The sequence below is a fragment of the Peromyscus leucopus genome, chromosome 16_21 (genome assembly GCF_004664715.2).
Source record: "Peromyscus leucopus breed LL Stock chromosome 16_21, UCI_PerLeu_2.1, whole genome shotgun sequence".
NCBI classification, from domain to species: Eukaryota; Metazoa; Chordata; class Mammalia; order Rodentia; family Cricetidae; genus Peromyscus; species Peromyscus leucopus.
In genome coordinates, this window is record NC_051084.1 from 15,908,480 (window position 1) to 15,925,890 (window position 17,411).

The 17,411-nt window shown below is 54.1% G+C and overlaps 1 protein-coding gene across 1 annotated transcript; it reads left to right on the forward strand.

Moving 5' to 3' along the window:
* The first annotated feature begins 3,596 nt into the window (after positions 1-3,596).
* Lrrc3 (leucine rich repeat containing 3) lies at positions 3,597-8,356 on the forward strand. Its single transcript, XM_028860454.2, has 2 exons — positions 3,597-3,729; positions 4,403-8,356. The coding sequence occupies exon 2, from the start codon at positions 4,534-4,536 to the stop codon at positions 5,305-5,307; it is 774 nt and encodes a 257-aa protein (XP_028716287.1). The 5' UTR covers positions 3,597-3,729; positions 4,403-4,533; the 3' UTR covers positions 5,308-8,356.
* Positions 8,357-17,411: the final 9,055 nt, after the last annotated feature.

The following is a 17,411-nucleotide window of genomic DNA, read 5'->3' on the forward strand; positions in this document are numbered from 1 at the left end:
TGTGCTTGCTGCATGAGCATGAGAAACTGAGTTCAGACTCCAGCACCCATGTCAAAAGAGCCAGGCACAGCATCGTGGGCCTGTGGTCTCAGTGCTGGGGAGGTGGAGACAGGAGGATTCCTGGGGCTTGCTGGCCAGCTGGACTAGTCACATTGGTGAGCACTGGGTTAAGTGAGAGACACTGTCTCAAAAACTAAGGTGGAGACTGAGGAAGACATGCAAGATCAACTTCCTGTAGAACACGTGTACACATGTGTGTTCACACACACACATTCATGTAATCATACATACACCCACAGATACAAACACACACACACACACACACACACACACACACACACACACACACACGGAAAGTAGAGTAGTCTATACTTTTTTAAAATTTTTTTTTTTAACATTTTATTTTAGTTGGGTGGTGGTGGCGCATGCCCTTACTCCCAGCACTCAGGAGGCAGAGGCAGGTGGATCTCTGAGTTCAAGTCTGGCCTGGTCTACAGAGCAAGTTCCAGGATAACCAGAGCTACACAGAGAAACTTGTCTCAAAAAAAAAAAAAAAAATCAAACAAAAAAAGTATTATTGTGGTGTGTGTGTGTGTGTGTGTGTGTGTGTGTGTGTGTACCACAGCACACATGTGGAGGTCAGAGGACAACTGTAGAGTCAGTGCTCTCTTACTTTTGGGGGATTCTGGGACTCGAACTCAGACCATCAGGCGTCAGTAGGTGCCGTCATCAGCTGAGCCATCTTGATGGCCCTAATTTACAGTTATAACTAGGGATTCAATCCCCACATATCGGTCACTTTTAGAGCCAGCAGGTGAGTTGGTAATTCCAGAAGCTTCTCTGCAACATAGCCAGCAGTCTCCATCCCAGATACAGAACACCCCACTGAGCAGAAGAACAGTAATAGGAGTGCATGCAAGCCATCTCCAGATTCTGGACCATAAATGGGTCTCAGTAAAATGAAGAGGTCCTAAAACATAAAATATAAACATAAAATATATCTTCTGACAATGGATAAAGTTAGCAATAAAAAAAAAAAGATTGCTGGAAATTTTCCAAACATCTGGAATTTGAATGACATACGGTTAAATTCATGGGACACACAAGAAATGGAGAGGCTGATGAGATGGCTCAGTGGGAAGAGCATGCTTGCAGCCAAGCCTGAGGACCCAAGTTTGACCCCTAGGACCCACAGGGTGGAAGGAGAGAACCAACTTCTCCAAGTTGTCCTCGGACCTCCACACACGTGGGTGGCATTGGCCTGACCACACAAACACAAAATAAATATTTATTTTAAAAAGTAGAATGAGAGGTTATAGAGTATTTTAAACTTGGTGATAATTAAAAAAAAAAAAAAAAATCCAAAGTTCTGGGATGCAGCTGAAACCAGATGAGAGGGCGTGCCTGTGCTGGAGAAGGAAGCAGCGCCCCGGAGCGCAGCCTCTAGCCGAGGAAACTAGAAAGCGAAGAGGGGATTAAACACGTGCAAGCAGAGGACAGAAGAAAGTCCAGAGTGGAAATCCACGGGGAAAAGTGAGACAGCGGAGAAGCCACTTTAACCCACAAGCTGTTGTTCTGAGTTGATCAACAGTCAACCGATACATGCCTATCCTGAATTCTCAGAGAGGAAGCGCAGGGCACTGGGGAGCGTAGGGCACTGAGAACAGTATGGCCAATCACTCACATTTCATGGACACTGAAAAGGTCATAGGGGTGCGTTATGAACTCATTTCTGCGACAGCTTGGATGAGATGTCACTTTCTTGAGTGACACAAAACATTAGGCTAAAAGGGAAAACTCGGCACTTGTAAACATGGTAAATAATTCAACTGCATACAAAGACGATGACATCACCAGCAAGTGGGCTTTCTCCCCAGACAGAGGCCAATTTAACACGTGGAGATCAATTGCTATAATCCCAAATTTAACACGTGGAGATCAACTGCTGTAATCCCATGTTAACAGGCCTTCAAAAACAAAATCCAACCTCCACTCGATTTAAAAAATATGCTCAGCAAACTAGAGAAAGGATGGTCCTCTCAACATCCAGACAAAATGGGCTGTCCATATACCATGCCTCATACCATGTATCCAGATTAACTCCAAACCCAGATCTGTACCTCTATAAAACCCCATGGCTTTACCTCAGGCAAAGGCATCTTACATATGACACACAAAATCATAATCCTCCAGAGAAAGAAAATCGCTGTTAGACTCCCTCAAAATTACAACCCAACTGTAGGAAAAACTGTGGGAAGAATGGAGATCAGTCCGCACAGACTGAAGGGCAATATTTACAAACCATGTGCCTGAGAAGGATGTTTTCAAAGAACTCTCCCAACTCAAAATCAAGGAAAACAAACAACCCAGCTAAAAGCAGAGTGATGGAGCAGACAGGAAACAGACCACACCATGAACCTCTGGGGTGACACAGACCCACACCACAGGTCACGCCAACACTCTACACCCGGAGTGTCTCCAGTGAGAGACACTGGCTCATCATTTGGTATGACAGAGGAACCAGAAGTCAGTCATGCTCCAGCCACTGCCCTTCAGGGTATTCATTCAAGGCTGCTGCTCCACAGTGCTTCATGGCCCTTATTAGAGCCCTAGACCAAAACCGGGCGGGAGCTGAACAGGTAAGCAGACCAGAAACTGGCACACCGGACCTAGGGAGACCCACAGCCCCAAGAGCCACTCCTCAAAATAAGGAGTCTGAAAGAGAACCTGTGTGGTGGGAGGCCATTGTGGAAAATGCAGACTCCACTGTCCGAAGAAGGCAGGTGACAAAGGGAGACTGAGGTCCTCCTGAGGCCGGTGGTGATAGGTCTGGAGCTGAGGATCAGGTCCCAGGTAGATGCCCCTATCTGCCTTCTTAGGGTGTCTCCACCCTGGACCTGGGATTTGGAGTGAGGGACATCAGTCCGGCGGTGGGGATGCTCAGGGCCGGGCTTGGCCACGTGGCACGCCCATGGACACTCCCCTTACCAATGCCCCAGAAAGCCGACACCTAAACCCGCCCATGCCCTCCCAGGCCCCGCCTAGACTCCGCCCCAGCCAATTCAGTTCTTATACCAGGCCCCGCCCCTCGCAGGAACCCCGCCCATAACCCTGCGCACCTCTCCCCTCTTGGTCTTCTACCGTCTTTAGAAACTCTATTTAGCCTTTCCTTACACAGGCCTCAGCCCCTACACAGACCTTCACCTATCAGGCCCTTCCCCTTAGGGCCTTGACCCTCAGACAAGACCCTCCCCTACCCAGCCCCTCCTCCTTCAGGCCCCTCTCCTAGCACAAGGACCGCCCCTCAGAGGCCCCGCCCCTCAACACTCAGACCACGCCCTTACCTGGACACCTCTCACCCACAACAGGCTCCGCCCCGTCCCCTAAGGCACACAACACCAATGCCCCCTATCAGGACCCCTTCTCACCCGTCCCATCCCTATAGCAAGGCGCCTCCCCACCCTGTCCCTCCCTTCAAGGCCCCGCCCCAACAGGCAGAACCCCGCCCCTCTGGCCTCACCCCTCTCATTCCGACCCCGCCACCCTCCTGCCCCTCCTCTGGCCGGTCCCTCCCCTATCTCAAAGGCCCCCGCCCCTCCCGCCCTGGCTTGCCTGCCGCTCTCCTCTACTGGCCGCTGGGTGGGCGCGGGGCGGCTCGCCGCGGAGCTGCGAGAGCTCTGGCCAGGCTTCGGGAAGCTCGGAAGGCTCAGAGCAGCCCCGGCCGCTCAGGTAAAGCCCCCACCGGCCCGCGTGGCCTCCCACCCGCGGAGCTCCGGTGTCCCGGCCCTGCTACCCTGCTCTCTGCCGCCGCTCCTCGCCCAGCCCGGCCGCACGCAGGGGGCTGCTTTTCCTCTCCGCTGCCCCCAGCGCCGCGGTCCTGGAGCTGCTGCTTCGGAGCGCCCCGCGAGCTGTAACTGATGGCCGCCGTCTTTAAGGTGTCACAGGTAGCCGAAGTGCTCAGGGACAAATGGGCACACGCGGCCACCTGCCCCGCCCGACCTGGCTGGCACAGATCGGGAGGGAAGCCCTCAGCCAGCACTCGCCTGGAGTTGGGGGAGGGGAGAGAGAGAGAGAGAGATGGATCCCTGGGCCTCCGCCCAGACTTGGGTCCCCAGCTATAGGTGGGTGACCAGGGCTAGGGCAGGGTTCTGTAACCATCTCGCTAGGGCCGGTCTCCAGCCAGCGTTTAGCTCTAGTTGTCTTTTTTTAGCTGGGAGATGCTTCTCTGGGTGGCCTTGGGAATCTTCCAGAGTAAGTTACAAGGCAGGTATATTTGATAGCCTGCAACCCTGCCTCCAACCTGGTGTGTCTATGACGCTTTTCCTCCCTGCTTCTGTCCTCCCAGGCGGACGGTAATGGGCAGTGCTGGTCACCCCCACCTCTCTTTCTCTTTTTCTTGTAGAGCTGAGACCGTTAGGCTCTTCTGCAGGTGAGGACACAGAGTTTGTGTTGGATGACTGCCCGCGACGTGGGGAAGGACAGCCACCTGCAAATCCCACTAGAGAAGAGCCACCTGGGTCAGGTGGAGGCAAGATGGGCCCCAGGGGCAGGCAGAGCCCCTCATCCCCACTGGCGCCCTCCCAAGGGTCTTGCTTGTTCATCCTCTTCTGCTTGCGCTTAGGTGCCTCCTGCCCACAGGCCTGCCAGTGCCCTGACCACGCCGGGGCTGTGGCTGTCCATTGCAGCTCCAAAGGCCTGCAGGAGATCCCTAGGGACATCCCCGCGGACACGGTGCTCTTGAAGCTTGATGCCAACAGAATCTCCCGAGTCCCCAACGGAGCCTTCCAGAACCTGCCCCAGCTGAGGGAGCTGGACCTGTCCCATAACGCCATCGAGGCCATTGGGCCTGCAGCCTTCTCAGGTCTGGCCGGGGGCCTGCGGCTTCTGGATTTATCCCACAATCGCATCCGAAGAATTCCAAAGGACGCCCTGGGCAAGTTGAGTGCCAAGATCCGCCTGTCCCACAATCCACTGCACTGTGAGTGTGCTCTGCAGGAGGCCCTGTGGGAGCTGAAACTGGACCCTGACTCTGTGGACGAAATTGCCTGCCACACCTCAGCACAGGAGCAGTTCGTGGGGAAGCCGCTGATCCAGGTCTTGGACTCGGGTGCCAGCTTCTGCAGTACCCACCGGAAGACCACTGATGTGGCCATGCTGGTCACCATGTTCTGCTGGTTCACCATGGTGATTGCCTATGTCGTGTACTACGTGCGCCACAACCAGGAAGATGCCAGGCGGCACCTGGAGTATCTGAAGTCCCTGCCTAGTGCGCCAGTCTCCAAGGAGCCTCTCAGCCCTGTGCCCTAGCGCCTGCCTCTGGTGGGCCACTGAGCCTGGCTGTCCTGGTTTCTGCACCGGGGGAGGTGATGGTGCTCTTGTGTTCCGGGGAGGTGCATTACAACCGCTTCTGCACAGCCCCCAAAGCACTTTCATTGGCGTTTCGTCTCTGCAGCCACTGCCGGCACAGTAGGGGATTTGCCCATCTTAATGGGTAGGTAAACTGAGGTTTAGAGAAATGGAAGACCTTGCCAGGGCTGGCTTCAGCTGGCACTCAAACCCAGGCTGCTTGTGGTGTAGGTCTGCCACCCCTCTGATCTGCCAACGTTTTCCACCCGGTGCTGTGGGAAGTGGATATTCGTGCACACGAAGATGGGGCCCTGGTGGGGAGGATGGCTGTGGCAGTGTCAATCAGAGGCATCAGCAGCTTTGCCGCTGGGGAATGGCTCACTCTGTTTACCGTTGCTCTCCCAGGACATCTGAACAAAGATGTTGCCCTTTCCCAGAGCAAAGCACTGGCGATCTAGACCTTTCTGGAGAGGTCAGTGCAAAGTACAGCCTGTACCGGCCCGCACTGACCTTTGTTCTGGGAGTGCTTGGGTTGCCCTTGTGCCAAAATTTCGGTCCATTGACGGGGAGGAAATGGGGAGACACGAGAAAGATCCAGCTTGGGCTCACCATGGCAGTGCCCGTTGCCAGACAACTTATGGCCCTCCCTTGCTTCCGCCACTCCCGTCTGTGCCTGGCCAGTGGAAGCCTGTCAATCACAGTGGCTCCTGTGCCTTGCTTTTCTACTGCCGATATCAAAAGCAGCTTTTCAAAGGAAGAGGGACTGGTGTTTGAGGTTTCCATGCCAATTCACAGGAGGCTGCTTTTCTCTAGCAACAAGAACTTCCTCTTTTCACCTCGCTGAAATCCCAGCGTTACTTTGTTGGTCAATTTTCTTACCTATCTTACTTCATGTTCAGGGGTAGATGTTACAGCCACCTACTTGACTAACTTCCGGTTTTATTATTTACTGTCTTTTTGGATAAGTGTTTTTTATCTTAAGCTATGTTGAGTACTTGAAGCAATGAGCATATGAAGAAGCAAATGAGCATAGATTGTGTGGATGTCGAGTGTCCGGTCTAGATGTCTCTTTCAGTGGAAATTGACTGTAGCTTCTGTTTCTGTTGGAAATTCTCTTGTGATCTGCAGGGACAAGGTGAGACTGTGTCTGGGGCCCGGCCTGGCTTGGTTTTAGCATCGCTGTGGCCCACAGTTCTGTCACCAAGAGACATGGCACCTGAGGCCACATGACTGTCAGCCACAGAAGTACATGAGAAAGAAACACTCATGAATTCCAGACTTCCTCCCACTGCTGAGTGCTCACACCTACATGGTGGCCCTGGGGCCACCATCCCCAGCGTGTGCCATATGGGAGGAGTACTAATCTGAAGCCTTAGATGAGCTCAGACCCTGCCCACCATTCTTGGCCCACGGCACTGGGCCAAGCGGCACTGTCTGCAGGGCTGTAGGAATCGGGCCCTGGCAGGGGCTAGTAGCACCGTTCCCGTTCCAGTGAGAATCAGAGCCATGAGTAGCCTCCTTAGGAACACCAGGCACCCGAGTGGCTGCTGCCTGGACCGCATGGCACAGACATAGCCAACACGTGGTGTTCGGTTAAGTGTTCAGGGGAGGCAGGTGCTGAGGGCAGAGTAGTCTGGACCTGGAGGGTTCTGTCCCAAGGAGAAGAGGCTAGAAAGCCCGAGCTGAGGGCTTGGATTAAAGACTGGGTGCTATCTTACTGCTGTGGCAGTGCCGAGAGTGTCTGTGTCTGCCCCATGAACAGGGACACCCCTAGCCTGGCACCTACTCCGGAGGTGCTGGTGCAGAGGATATGGCTTGTCGTCCTCTTACGGTGTGGTGTGATGCGTGGAGCTGCTTCCAGGCTGGTGCCACAATGCAGGTGGTAGCTGGGTCCCTGCAGCCCTTCCATCCCCCCCCCCACTTAAGGAGGGAGGCCCTCCCTGTCTCAGGAGCCTGCCACTGTCCAGCAGGTCTGTCCCGTGGCCATGGCCAGGTCAGGAAAGAGGATGGATGGAGGCTGGGTGGTGAGGTCAGCACCCCAGAGCTCTTCTGTTGCTCTTGTCCCAGAGTCACCCAGTGGGTGGGCCCTTTAGATACACAGGGGTAGGACTCCTTCCCAGGCTGCTCAACTCACTGCCAGGCTTGCTACCCTTAGCCTAGGGCTTGGCCCTCCCTGGTTGTGCATCAACAGGGCTCCTGCCCAGCCCCTGCTGGACAGTCTATGTGGGTGGAGCCTGGAGAAAGCTGCGCCTCCTCCTGTAAGAACCCCAGAGACCGCAGCACTCTCCTCCTCATCCAGGCTCCCAACCCTGCTTCTTTGGAGTCCCATCTCCCCCGCCATGCCGTTCCCTGTCCTCTATCTTCCCTTCCATGACCAGCTCACAGGAGAAGTGTATGAGGCTGGACTCGCTGATGGAGACTCACGGCGGGGGTTGGAGGGGGAGCAGTGCATTGAGATGCTCTTTCTCCCTGGATCCCATCTGCTTCCACCAGCTTCCCCATCCTTCCACCCTTGAATGGGATGCTCTTCCTCCCCAACCCTACACAGACCCTCTAGACCCTAGACAGACCCTTTTCTCTACGCCCCCAGACTCTGGAAGGCAGGTGGGACCTCGCCACACAAACAGAGGTGCCCAGATGTCCTTCAGGCACAGTGGGCAGTTTGTGCCACTTGGCTCAGTATTGTTCACCCCACTCCCACCTCAGTCAGTATAAAGTCACCGTCCCAGGTCCTAGTCACTGGTCCCTCTGGACGCTTCCCCCCCCCACTAGTCCCATGTGGTCTCCTAAGACATGGTTCTAGACTGAGTTCCTCGGATGGGGTCAGAGGTGGCGGATGGTAAGTTGTAGACTGAGATGGAGTGAGTGTTCTGGACCCGTGGCAGCTCTCAGCCATGCAGCAACCTAGGATGGCTTCTGAGCTGCCTTTCCTGGAAGCCCAGTCCTGAACCGGATCTGTCCCCTTCTCAGTCTTTCTGTGAACCCCCAATAAAGTTCTTTGTGCCAAAAAGCTGCTGACGGGGATTGTGTCATCAACTGCAGCTGACACCTGTCCCTTGCATCCCTGTCAGTGTCTGCGGGTCCTCACAGCTGGGAGGGCATCTCCAACTGATGGTTAGAGCTGCGTCCTGCTGATCATGAGGTATCAGGAATGCTGGGAGCCAGCTTGCGCCATGGCACCTTCAATCTGACCATGTTGAGGTGCTACACTACACCAAGGAAATTGGTAAACACTACATGTCAGAATTCCACTCTCATATCCTGGGAAAAGGTCATCATTTGGCAGCATACTTCCAGAGAAGCGTTCAGTGTGACCTCCAGGCTGGGCCAGCAGCACCTGGATCGTGCAGGCGTTCCCACGCAATGATGCTCCACAGGCTTACAGGCCACACGAGGGCCATGCCAGAGACAAAGTCTCCTGAGTCTGGGGATTCCCAGGCTCAGGACTTGATGACTCATGGGCTTCACCTTCTACTGATGCTTGTTGCCTCCTGACAGCTTCCTACCCCTGCTCTGGGGTCACAGGTGCCTGCCGACCCCACCAACCTTCTTCCCACTGCTGTTTCCAGGTGCCCTACCTGGAGACTCATGTCCCTGGGGATGGCCTGGTACCTCTCTGCCAACTGGGTTATCCTTGCCTTGCTCTTTAGGTTCATTCCACAATGGATGAAACCTTCCTCCTCTCAGTGTGCTCTCCTGCCATGGAGCCTTCCCACACCAAGTCTCTGCTCTCCAGATCAGTTCTCAGTTAATGTGTCTGAAAGACCCGAGGGTGTTCACGTCACCTGTCAGCCTGTCTCCCTTCCCTGAAGACTGGTTTCTCCCTCCTAGGGAACCCCTCAGTGTAGGCAGAGCAGGGCCTACCAGCTTCCGAAGTCTGCACACACACACACACACACACACACACACACACACACACACACGTACACACACGCACACATGCATGCACACATGCACACATTTTTACTACATACAAGCCAGCCAAACACTGGCGTGATGTCACATTCATGCTCATGCGCACACACTCACATGCACACTCTTACAGACATGAACCGCTCACTGGTGCCACCTCCTTTCTGGGCACATGCATTTACACTTGCTATCTCTCCCTCATTCCTGGCGCAGTGTGTCTGTGGTCCTTGCAGGGAGTGTTGCCCCTTGCCCTCAGGCCTCTAGAGACTGTTGCCTGCTCAGGGGTCTCTGTGTTAGCATCCGTTTCCAGACTTTTCCAGCATCCAGAGGCAGCTGCTTTCCTGGGATTCTGAGGACAGCTTTTGTGCAGCTCTCTGAACCTGCAGTGGACATCTCTGCCTTGTATAGCACAGGCTGAGGAGACCCTGACCTGAGTCCCTGAGTGCTGGGCTCAGGGGGAAAGCCCCTGCTTTGGAAAGGACCTCCGGGTGGTGCCAAGGACAAAGCCATGAGCATGGGTGGGACAGACAGCTCTGGCAGGGTCAGTGTCCAGGCCCTGCCAAGGCAAAATCCCATGACTCTGTGTGAATCTGGCATTGGGATAACAGCAGCTCTCGGCCACCCTCTTTACTCAGGACACAGGCCACTGGGAGGGGACCACAGCCTCTACATCACAGGGCCAGCTCGCTTTCAAAGGTGTTTTTGGTGGGTTCTCCCAGTGGCTGGCATGGTGGGTTCTGCTCTGCTTCAGAGAAGAGCTGAGGTGTCCAGGAGGAGTGGCGTGCGTCCTTAGTGGTGGTTGGCTCCTGGCAGCCTGGGCTGGAATCTGAATCTCGGATGGCTGGCCTGGACACTGTCACTTGGGAACTGGGCTTTGGGGTGTTGTCAAAACAAAAGGCCAGAGCTTGGTTGACTCCAGATGGAAGAAAGGCTAGCGGCCAGTGGGTGAGGCAAAGCAGACCTGTTCAGCCAGCCTGTCTGCATGGCCACCATAGCCAGAGGCAGGACGTGCATCAAGCTTGGAGCTGAGAACTGGCTCTTCACTTGTAACCATGGCAACAACACTGCCCAGAAAGGGAGAGGACACCCAGGCGACACTGGGTGACATTAGCCATCAGAAGTGGCCATGTGCTGCTGTCGAGACCATTGGAGGCCAACCATTTTGCCTCTTCCCTCATTCTGTGCAGACCGAAGCAAGGGGACTCCCTCTTGTCCCAAGCCTTTTTGTTCTGTCACTTTTTGAGATGCTCTTGTGCCCTCTTAGGAAGGGTGGCTTTGTGGTTTGGATTAGAGCTGCCTAATAATGACATACATCTTGGGCTACCCTGGCCGGGTTAGGACTGGGATGGGAATGTCTGTGTATTTTGTATCCTGTAGTCTGATTTTGTGGCTCTCTTAGTTTACATCTGGGGAATGTGGGCAACTTTTAAGTAGGCAATTCCAGGTCCTGGGGGACAGGTAAGCTTTGTACACAGACCCATCCAGCAGGAGAATAGCGGGAATGATAAAGACACAGACCACCCTGTCCTGTCCTCCATTAGGCTCCTGGAGGTGGCAAGTCTAAGGACAGGTGCCAGGTGGTGGGGTAGAGCTTTCTTGGACTTCTCTCCATGGCCATCTTCTCACTGTGTCTCCATGTTGGCCCCTCAGGGGCTGGGGGGGGGGAAAGAAGGGATGGGGAGGGGTAGAGGAGAGGGAAGGGAAGAAGAAAGGAGAGGGAGGAGAGAGGGGAAGGAAAGGTGAGAAACAAGAGGAAGGAGAAGAAAGGAGAAGAGACAAAATGAGAAAAGAGATGAGTGAGTGAGAAGGAAAGAGAAGAGGGGGAAGAAGCCAGGGAGCACTCAGCAGAACGGGCTCTTGCAGGCATCCCACTCCAATCCCAGAACAAGCATGGGCTCGTTTCCTTCCGCGGCAGAAAAGGACTCGAGGTTGCAGTTGCTGACCGTTGCACCGCGGTTCCGTGTGGAGCAGGTTGGGAAGAGGGACTCAGCGGAGGAAAAAAGATACAGCTGGGCTGGGAATGGGGAGGGAGGCCAGGAGCCAAGGGCGGCCCCTGGCTCCAGGAGCCGGAAGGATGTGGACACAGGTTCCTTCAGGAAGTAGCCAGCTTTGTCACGGCTTCAGCCAGGAGCCTGTGTGAGCCTCCTGCCCTTCGGGACACTGGGTTGAGGAAGCTTTGCTGGTTTTGGGCACTGGCTTTGTGACAACAGAGTTCTCTATATAATCCCCGCCACTCCCCTGTGGTGTTGCAGACATGACATGTTGCCCTTTACCAGCTCACTATCTGCCCTTCTTGGACACAAGGCAGGCAGGAGGAACCAGCTCAGCGCTCCCTAGCCATTCTCATCCAAGCAGATCCACGCTGCTGCAGCTTTGACCCACCCTCTCATGCCCTCCCACCGAACACACAGACCTTCCACAAGTCTTGCCATTCTTCTTCGGTGATTGGCCCCTCTCTCCGTGGCTTCTGTGATCTCCACACTGCAGTGTTAGGTGGCACCAGGCACCCGTCGGGGACCGAAGAGCTGTGAGATCTAGGGTTGTGGGAACCAAAGGCTCTGAAATGGTTCCTGTGGGAGGTGGTCCTGTCGCTCGTCACCAACCTGCCCTGCGGCCCAGCAATCCTGTGAATGGTCATCGGCCACAGTAAGCCTTCCCCCCCACGACCTTTCCCGCAGCCTCATGAGCATGACTGAAAGCCGAAGGCTGGTGAGGAGGAGGATGGAGGACAGACAGCATGCTCAGGGAGGAGCTAGGGACTGTGGCTGGTTGAGGAGATCGAGGAAGAGCAGCCCAGCTGTGAGGGAATGTGGGCCTCCTGAGGTGGTGGGCTAGGCAGGCAGGCCCTGGTTGAGAATGTGACCAAAGAGTGTGACCTGGATGGGTCCCACTGCACAGCAGTTTGCTAGGTAGCATCCACGCTATGCAGCACCTGCCCTTGCAGAAGGTGCCGGTGACACTCATGTAGGGACAGAGGACCAGCATGCCTCAGATTGAGCCAGCCGTGTGGGAGGGGTCTCAAGGCCTGCTGCTCAGGACAGTGCCTGGCCAGGCAGGGCTGGAAGGTATGTGTGAGCGTGCATTCGCAGCATACGTTTACGCTGTTGTACCCATGGGAAGGTATGCGTATGTGTGCACATGCCAGGCATCTGGGGGAAAGCGTTCATGTATGTATGTGAGGGAGGCGTTGGGGTGACAAAGGTACGTGTTGGCCGTGGAGAGGTCAAAGGTCAAACCCTAGGGATCCCAACATGAGGAACAATGACCTCAGAGCAAACAGTGCCACAGCAGGGCTACACAGATCAAGCTGGGTTTGGGAGGCAGGTGATGTAGGTGCGTTCACACATGGCTGGCTGTTTTTTGTTTTTTTTTTTTTTTTTTTGGCTACTCTTGTAGGAAGCGAAGCTTAGAAGCCAGGAACAAAGATGACTGCTGACATGTTCCTGTGGAAGGTAGGACATCCAGGAAGCAGCCCTAGCTGAAAACTGAGATTTGTCCAGTGACATTTTTATAACATGTTTATTGTCACCCATCACCATGGATTCCTGAAGGCACCTGGCCCGGCACACTTGGGACTTTGCTGAGGAAGTGCTAGGTGGGTCAGGAAGCACGAACTTGTGGCTCTGCAAGCAGCCGGGGCTGCATGAACCCCATCAGCAAGACGCAAACCAGAGGTACAGCCAGCATGCCTGCTGTAAATACCTGAGTGTTCTTGTTCCCCTCTGGCTTGCATTCAGAATTTAAAAACCTTGATTTATAGGTTCGGCTTTCATGTTTGTTTCCATTCAGCAGACCAACCAGAGCCAGGGTGGCACCTTGGGGTGGAAGACAAATTACTGTTCTCTGTTTTGTGCCCACTGTGTTGGCGATGAGCGTTGCCTGCCTCCTCTCCTTGGTGCCAGCTTCCTGGGTGAGTGGGCACTGTATCAACACTCCTGCCTCAGAGACAGACTATGTGGACATCATCTGCTTCCAAGAGGGAAGGTGCTCTTGGGGGGTAGGACAGAGCAGGTAACAGCCCTGGGCCATTCCTTGTCTAATGCATGCACAGACTTAAAGGCCACAGGTGGCTGATGGGACTAGACTTGGGCCGTCCGGACTCCTGCTCAGGGACTTTTGCCTGTTTGTGTCTCCAAAGGAACAGCTCCAGCCAGGCTTGGTAACACAGGCCTGTCATCCCAGCCTCTTTGGAGGCTGAGACAGGAGGATCACAAGTTACAGGTTAGCTTGGGTTACAGGGTGAGTTCAAGGGCAGCCTGAGTAATTTAGTAAGATCTTGTCTCAAACTAAAAAGGGGGAGGGGCTGGTAATTTAGCTCAGTGGTAGAGTGCTTGCCCAGCATGCACAAGGCCCTGGGACCTAGAAAAAAAATAATAAATAAAAACAGAGAGGGAGGAAGTGGTTGGGAGTATGCCCACAAGCAAGAGAACAGCAAGACAAACAGATGTCTTGGGACTGGGAGGCTAATAATCATGTTCAGTCCAGTGTAGCATGGGCCGACAGGCTGACGAACCTAGGAACGCTCACAGACCAAGAAGTCTAGCCTATTGACCTGCAGGTCCCTGATCTATTCAGGCTTTCAGTGGATTGCACGAGATCCAGTTGTCCGCATGACCTCCAGGTCAGACTTAGAAATTCAACTCCAGGCAGTGTCAGGCTGGGCTCATAGGGCTCACAGAGATGGAAGCAGCAACCACGGAGCCTGCATGGGTCTGTGCTAGGTCCTCTGCATAGACGTTACAGTGTAGCTGAGTGTTCTTGGGGGACTCCTAACATGGGTCCCATAAGCAATGGGGGCTCTTTTGCCTGCTTATGGGACCCATGTCCTCCTATTGGGTGGCCTCATCCAGCCTTGATATGAGGGTTTGTGCCTAGTCTTATTGCATCTTGTATGATGTGTTCGGTTGATATCCCTGGGAGGCCTGCTCTTTTCTGAAGGGAAACAGAGGAACAGTGGATCTTGGGGAGATGGAAGGTGGGGGGATTAGGAGGAGGGAGGGAGGGTCAGTATGTATTATATGAGAGAAGAATAAAGAAAAAAAAATGGGACTGGAGAGATGGCTTAGCAGTTAAGGGCACTGGCTGCTCTTCCAGAGGACCCGGGTTCAATTCCCAGCACCTACATGGCAGTTCACAACTGTCTGTAACTCCTGTTCCAGAGGACCTGACACTCTCACAGACATACATGCAGGCAAAACACCAATGTACATAAAATAATATAAAAATCTTAAATAAAAAAAGAAAAACATTATCTCATCTACAAGCACTTTCCAAACTGACACCCAAACTATCACAGGATGGGAGCTGGACATTTGGGGGCGGGCCAAGCTCTCCCCTTCTGTGGGACTAGTCCCCTGCCTGTGTGTCAGGGAGTCCGCCTGTGGAATGCGCCCTTCCCCTCAGGCTGCATGCTCAGCCCTAATGCTGTATTTGGGTTACAGTTATACCTCCTAAAAATATTCATTTGCCTGAAGTTCAGCTTTCATTGGGCATTCTGTATTTTTATCTGACGTTCTTAGTCTACTCTTCTGGAGTCAGGAAAGCCCTGGCCTAGACATATAAGGCCCCTGGCTACCCAGGGCCAAGTGGCCAAAGACAGCCAGTCTCAGGCCTCAGGGCAGCAGCCGCAGGGGTGGGCGTGCACACCATGGAACTCCTCCATCTTCCTGTCCTGAGGCTTCCTAGCCTGTCTCATGGCAGACGTTCTCCTGCCCAGGCTCCCCCAGATCAGCCAAGTCCCATTGGCTTGGCCACCCCACCTCCTGGAGCACACACATCTATCTACCAGCCACGGGCTCTAGAGGAATCCCAGTGTTTGGAAATGAGGCCTCCAGTGGCTCGAAATATCCAAGTCTAGACGGAGGAGGAGCAGGCCTGGTGTGGGGCTCCTTCACAGAGGCGATCGGAAGTGAAGACACGTGTGTCATCATCCTGATGGGAGTGAAGAGATGCTACAGAGGCATCGACGCCCCTCCCTTTGGCCATCAGACACTGAGGAAATTGACCCCAGGAATTGGGATTGCTCCAGGAGTCTCACGCTGGGAGAAGGAAAAGGCTAGTTCTCTTATGCCAGCCAGAGGGGCGCTTGTCTCCCAGGAGAGATTTCACACAGTTCTGACAACCCGTCAGACAGGAGAGCCCAGAGCCCAGACAATGATGGATCACTGTTGGACAGGACCCCACCTCAGCCAGGATTGCTTAGTTACTCAAACCTCATGCCCTCTACTTAAACCTGTGTGAGGACCCCTGTGGGGTCACTGTATCTATGTTCCTCTTCCCAGTGTGCAGATTGCATCTCCTTTCTGCTTTTGTTCTCACTGTCTAATTGGTCTACTGAGGACAAGTGCTGGAGCTTGGGTGGCGGGCACTGTCGAGGCCCTAGCTCTGACCCCAACAGCTCTGGTCACAGGTATTGTGCCACCATCAAGTGCTGAGCTAAGAGGAACAGGGAGGGCTGTAGAGGCCAGGGCACAAGGGAGGCAGGGTGGCCCTGCTGGTTTCAAGGGACTTGGGCACCTGCTAGGGAGCTATATGGGTAGTGAGGTACTACCACTGGGACCTCCTTGGGGGTACCTCAGCCTCTCTGCTTCTGGTGACCAGTGGCCAGAACAGTGATGGCTAAAAGAGACCCTTGTTGGGTACCCAGTTCCCTTTCAGTCCAGGACAGATGGTGCCCTCCTGTGCCACCCATGGCTCATGGGGCATAAGGTATAGAGATATGTCAAGAGCTTTGTCTCTAAGGGCAGAGGTGGGCACAGTGGCACAGCTCACTGTCTGGAGGGCAGGGAAGGCAGGAGTTAGATGTGAGACCTCTCTTTTGGAACCACTGAAGAGGGGCTTTATTTGGCACTACCCATGGATATATGGGATCATCTAACCAGATCTCAAGGACCGCTCTTAACAGAACCTGGGCTGAGCCACGGACCAAGCATCATCCTCAGATGTGGGTGTGGTGGCAGGGAGGTAGGCTGGGAAGGTGGGTTCTTCTTGGACCAGGAGCCGAATGGGGCCTTCACGGACAGGAAGGAGGCCGAGGGCCTTGAGAGACGCATCCTGAACTCACCAAGAGCTCGCCTCCCCTGCCCCGCCCCCGAGCTTGGGGACAGAGCCTGCTGGATGTTGTCAGAGGCAACTGGCACCCACCTCCCTGCTCTGGTGTCCGGCACCTGTCACACTTCCTCCTCAGCCCATGTCGTGGAGAGAGATGAGGTAAGGAGAGCAGAAGATGTATTGCAAAGGTCTTGCTGGGCAGCACCTCCTGCCAGGCCCCTCCCTGTGAACCGCCCCCTCTCCTCACTAGGACTGGCGTCAGAGGTCTTTCCAGCATGCCCATGCGAATGACGGGGTATAGGGATGACCCGCACTGCCCAGCCAGCACCTCATGTGAAGGATGATTGGATGGGGGCTACATCAGTACCGGAGTCCTGGGCTAACCAATGGACTGCTCTGCATGCGACTCTTCCATTGAGTCTGTTGTGCCAGTCTGTTGAAGTTTATTTCTTGGGCTGAGAGGGCTCAGTTTTGGAGCTGAACCTTTTCAAAACAGAATGAAAGGGCTGCCCATCACGTCTTGCTGCGAAGAGCTGATCAAGCAAGAAAGCCATCAAGTTTTTAAAGATGTGTTTAAAGTGACCAAATAATCACTTCCCCGTTGGCTCTTTTGGGAGGTAACTGATGGCTACGACTGTGGTTTTCTTTCCTCAGGTCCGGTCTGGCTGGGCTTCTTACGTCCTGGGTCAGCGTAGAGGGCTGGTGTGCCCAGCTTTCCTTCTGTCGGTGCTGGCTTCTCACCCTGGTGTAACCTACGGTCTGTGTCACTTCTGATCTCAGGCCAGCTGCTAGGAAGGTATTTAGAAGCTGTGCAAGGAGACACACACCTGTATCCCCAGTACTTAGGAGGCTGAGGCAGGAGGATCAGGAGTTCAAGGCCAGTTTCAGTTACACAGCAAATCTGGGGCCAGTGGGGGCCTCATGAGACCTTGTTAGCAATAAATAAATAAATAAATAAATAAATAAATAAATAAATAAACAAACAAATAAATAAATAAAATCCAAAGGCTCCCTGGGGTGTGTGACTGCTCTTTCTCTATCGCTTCCCTTTGCCAGCCCCTCTGTGAAGTGCACTTGTGCGTGCAAGAGAAAGTCTCAGTTTC

Excerpts from the sequence above, each read along its gene's own strand:
- Lrrc3 (XM_028860454.2), top strand. The coding sequence starts at position 4,534 with ATGGGCCCCAGGGGCAGGCAGAGCCCCTCATCCCCACTGGCGCCCTCC.